This window comes from Benincasa hispida, chromosome 2 (assembly GCF_027475165.1).
Source record: "Benincasa hispida cultivar pf3 chromosome 2, pf3_genome.v1.1, whole genome shotgun sequence".
Taxonomy (NCBI): Eukaryota; Viridiplantae; Streptophyta; class Magnoliopsida; order Cucurbitales; family Cucurbitaceae; genus Benincasa; species Benincasa hispida.
The window spans coordinates 22,488,900-22,493,566 of NC_143479.1; the positions used below are offsets into that span (position 1 = coordinate 22,488,900).

General features: G+C 31.5%; 1 protein-coding gene across 1 annotated transcript; it reads right to left on the minus strand.

Moving 5' to 3' along the window:
* Positions 1 to 611: 611 nt before the first annotated feature.
* LOC150037730 (uncharacterized) lies at positions 612 to 2,423 on the minus strand. Its single transcript, XM_090311310.1, has one exon. It carries the CDS (start codon positions 2,162 to 2,164, stop codon positions 968 to 970), a length of 1,197 nt encoding a protein of 398 aa, XP_090167436.1. The 5' UTR covers positions 2,165 to 2,423; the 3' UTR covers positions 612 to 967.
* Positions 2,424 to 4,667: the final 2,244 nt, after the last annotated feature.

Here is a 4,667-nt window from a genome sequence, read left to right on the forward strand (position 1 = left end):
TAATTTTCATATATTGAATTAAGATTAACAACTCAATTTCAATTTATATGGTGAAAATTTTCTTTTAAAGTGTAAAGAAACTACTTTTAAGAGTTGTTAAAGAATAAATTATTCAAAAAATATTAAAATTAAAATCAATATAGGTATAAATAATTGAGTTATAAATCATAAAAATATATATTTAAAGTTCATAATAAATTCGGGTTGATTCGGATTGATTTGGGTTATATTAGATGAACTCATGAACCAGCCCAACCCATAAAATTTTCATTTATTTGAACCCAACCCAACCCAACCAAATGAGTTGATAACCCAATCCAAACTGCATGGGTTGGATTGGGTTGATCGGTTTTTTCAGGTCATCGGGTTTTTTTAACACTCCTACTAGTTAGTTTATCAATTTATTTATGTATGATATCTCATTGAACTTTTAACATTGATTTCTATAATTGAGACTAAATTATTAAAAAATTTAAAGTACAGAGACTAAATAGTTATATAGTATAGTTTAGAGACTAAATGGTTTCAAAATTAAAAGTAAGGAGACTCAATAGTTACAAATAAAAAATCAGTGACTAAATTGTTATTTCTATAAAATTTTGTACTAAAAGTGATTTTTAATCTAAAATTTTATTTATCATTTTCTACACCATTTATTTATTTTAAATAAACTAATTATATTACAAGCTCATTTGGACACATTTCAACCCATCATAGGCATATGCCCAGAATCAAAGGGTCTGAGTTAATATAAGTTTTTTTTTTTTTCCAACTCTAAAAGGGATTTTTAATGATTCCACTTAGATTTACATTTGATTCTAACATGAAACTATGAAATCAACGTATGCACAGAGACAAAAGGATTGATGAAAAGTTCATCCCCAAATCAAAATTTGAACTTACGCACCTAATTCTTCAATCCGCCATTGCAAGAACAGATTCAAATGTTGTCACAGTTTCAGATCAATCAAGGACTAGAACCCCACAAAACCTCAGCAATTATGGTGGCTGCTTCAGCATCAGAAACACAAGCTTTTCGAACTCTCTTCAAAATTTCAGGCTTAATGGATCTCTTCTCCCTCTTCCTCAACCCTTCTCCAACCTCCAATTGCACTGCAAATTTCGCCACACAGCTTGCAAATGGATGGCTCTCCAAGAACCTCTTCTCTCTGCTTTCTCTTCCTCCCTCCATCCCGCCGGCGGCGACCTCTCTACTCTCCTCCGCCGTGTGTTTCCCCAATCCGATCAAATCCCCACCCAATTCCGACCTCTGCAACTCCACAAGCCTGTCTACCAACTCCTCTTCCAGCATAGCATCTACAGTATCTTTGCGACCAAAATACCCAATTTCAACAATGCAATCCATGGCTAAAACCCTAATTTGCAGGTCTTGACAATTCAATAAGCTTATTATTTTTGGTATATCGCCGTTTGATTCGATTTCCTCCACCAGTGGAGACCTAATCAATCTGATTAAAGAACAGAGGATTTTTAATGAGTGAGAAGAAGCCATTTCAACCAGGGCATGAATTGTCGGTCCCATTAATACTTGACCGACAAATACGTCTTTATTGAAACGGACCATAGCCCCAATCACATACGCCGAATGCTCCCGAATCGTTTTCGAGAAATTAGGGTTACAAACGATCGATTCAAGCAACGAAAACACTTTCGATTTCAGCATGAGATCCTGTAACTCGCGGTTGAAACCTTGAGCAAGTCGATTCTCAAACTGAATCAGTAACTTAATCGATTCGTTCTCATCGATTGAAGGCTCTTTAAGAGCTCGAACCAAAGTCTCCAAGCTTTTCCGGTCAATCCAAGCTTGAATCTCCGATTCGATTGAACCGGCGACTTGAGATACAGAATTCGTCGCGAAACGGCGGGTGAAGAACGACTTGAGGCTGTAACCTCTGGACTTCTGAAGCGTCTCCACCAAGGATTTTAGGTTGGCGAGATGCTGAGAGAGAGTGGAGAGATTTGGATCAGTGGAAAGGTTTTTGTCGGATTCAACCTCAAGTTCGAGCAAAGCTTTAATGGCGGGAGAATTGAACTCGTCGGAACGAGGACTTGGATGTGATTGCAATTCATGAGAAGCTTGTTTGAGAGCTTCGAGAACTCTAAGAATTCGCGGGCTATCGTCATTCTTCGAAGAATCATCCATGGAACTGCTTCTTCAATTACGCGAATGAATTGATTCACAGAAATGAAACGGTGAGGGGAAAATTGAGCGAGTTCCAATTCTGGACGCGGATTCTTCGAGAGAGAACGATCTTGCGGTCTAGGCTCTACATAAGAACAAAATAACCAAAACTACTGTTATAATTTAGAAAGCCGATGAATTGGACTTTTCTTTTTCTTTTTGTTCTTAAATAGTAATTATTTATTTTCAAATTTATTGAAATAAAATAAACATGTTGGCTGGCGCTGGAGTTGCCTTGGAAATTTTCGTTTTAAATACTACTATACTTTATTATTATTATTTTAAATTTTTAGAAAAGTGGTTAAAAAAACACTCTTAGGTACTTTAGAAAATTTTTACAAAATTATATATCATTTTTTTATTTTATGATGTAAACTTTGTACTTTGTAAAAATGTTAAGTCTCTAATTAATTTATTGATTTATTTAGGTAAGAAAATTAATTAAACTTTAATGCTAATTTCTACAATAGGGACTAAATTATTACAAATTTTAAAGTATAGGAACTAAATTGTTACATAGTAAAGTTTAGAGACTAAATTGTTACTTCTATGAAAGTTTGAGAACTAAAAGTAATTTTTAACCTAAGAAAATACCTTTTTAGTCCTCAAAATTTTTAGAATAGATGCATTTGATTTATGAATTTTGCCAATGTATACATTTAGCTTTGAAATTATAAGGATGTGCTTTTTTAAAAAAATATAAATAATATTTCATTAGACCTCAAGGGCACACGAAAACATTTGCATTGTTATTTACAAGTGAGATCACCCAATTTTGGAAATTAGTATACCAAACACATGAGAGCCTATAACACCTAGTTCTCTTTGCAACTTCATGAACTACCAAATTTAAATTCCTCCTAACATATACAAAAGAAGTAGAATTAAATTTCTTTAAAATCTCTTCAGACAAACATTCATCCTCATAATGAGATATTGCCTTCTCTGTAAGTAAATTGATAGCGACTAAATAGTCAGATTCAACTATTATATTACAAAAGCCCATTAATTCTACAAGTCAAATACCTTCAAGTATTGCTCTTAATTCTCAAGGAGGACCAGGAATACAATTTAAACAAACCATAGTAAGTGCTCCGAGACCTCCAAGTGAATCCCTACAAATAATACCTATTAAGGATGATGGATTTAGTTATCAAGCAGCATCCACATTAACTTTAATAATATTTTTCAGGAGATTGAATCCAAGATGAATAACATAAAGTGGATAACGAATCAGCTGTAGTACAATTCTGGGATTCTTACATACAAAAATTTCCTGCAAATAGTTTTGAATCCAAGCTGTCCAGATAGAAATATTTGGAATAAAGGCACCATTTATCAATTGATTTCGATCATTCCATATACTCCAACACGTTATTGCAATTATTGAACCAAGCTTTTCAAGAGAATATATTGTATTTAGATGAGACCATCTATCTACAAAACTTAAATTGAAATCTTTAAAAAAATGAATGGCAACATGAAATATGACTCCAAATCTCCAAAGTACGAAGACAATAAAATAACACATGATCAACATTTTCTAACTATTTCTCAGCAAAAATGATAGTATGTATATTCAGATCTCTACGATGTAACACCATTCTCGTACAATAATATTGTGAAGAGCTCTCCATATAAAATGATGAAGTTTGGCGGGATCTTCAATTTCCATCCTCTCTCCTAAATACCAGTTATGATGTTAGTACTTGATTCTTCTTTTACAATCAATATCTCATAAATAGCTTATATTTACTTTTAACTGAGCAAGAACCAAAAATTGTAAGGACGTGTTAAAAAGATCTTGGGCATATTTTTAAATTTTTTTAAAATAATTATATGATATGTAAAATTTAAAAATAAATTAGAGATGAGTAAGTTAAAATGAAATATAATTATTTAAAATAAAGATATTGAATTATGTCACTTTAAACTTATTTTCAAAATTTCATAGATAAAAAGGATATATTTTGAAATTTTGAGGACCAAACGTACCTATTCTTAAAATTTTGATGATCAACAAGTACATTTTTAAAATATATAGATCAAATGCAACTATTCTTCGAATCAGAGACTAAAAATATAACTTTTTTTTCCAAATTTTAATATTTGAGTTTTCATATCAACTTACATAAACTTCAACTAATTTTAAGAGACAAATTCTCGTTCCTAGTATATTAAATAAGTGCAACCCTATATTAAACATATTTCTCAATTCTTTTATTAAATCATTAGTCTTTATTGACCATTAAGTTAGGACCGACCATGATAATGATTTAAAATATTAATTAAAAATATGGTGCATGGATGTCAAAGTAATAAAAGGTTTAATCATTAACCAATATGATTTAGTTTGAATAAACAAACAAACGATCTAGTTTGATTTTCGAAAAAGAAATAAAAAATGAAATCTAGTCAAATTACTCACTTGAAAGAAATTTATTCAATGCACCAAAAAGAAAAA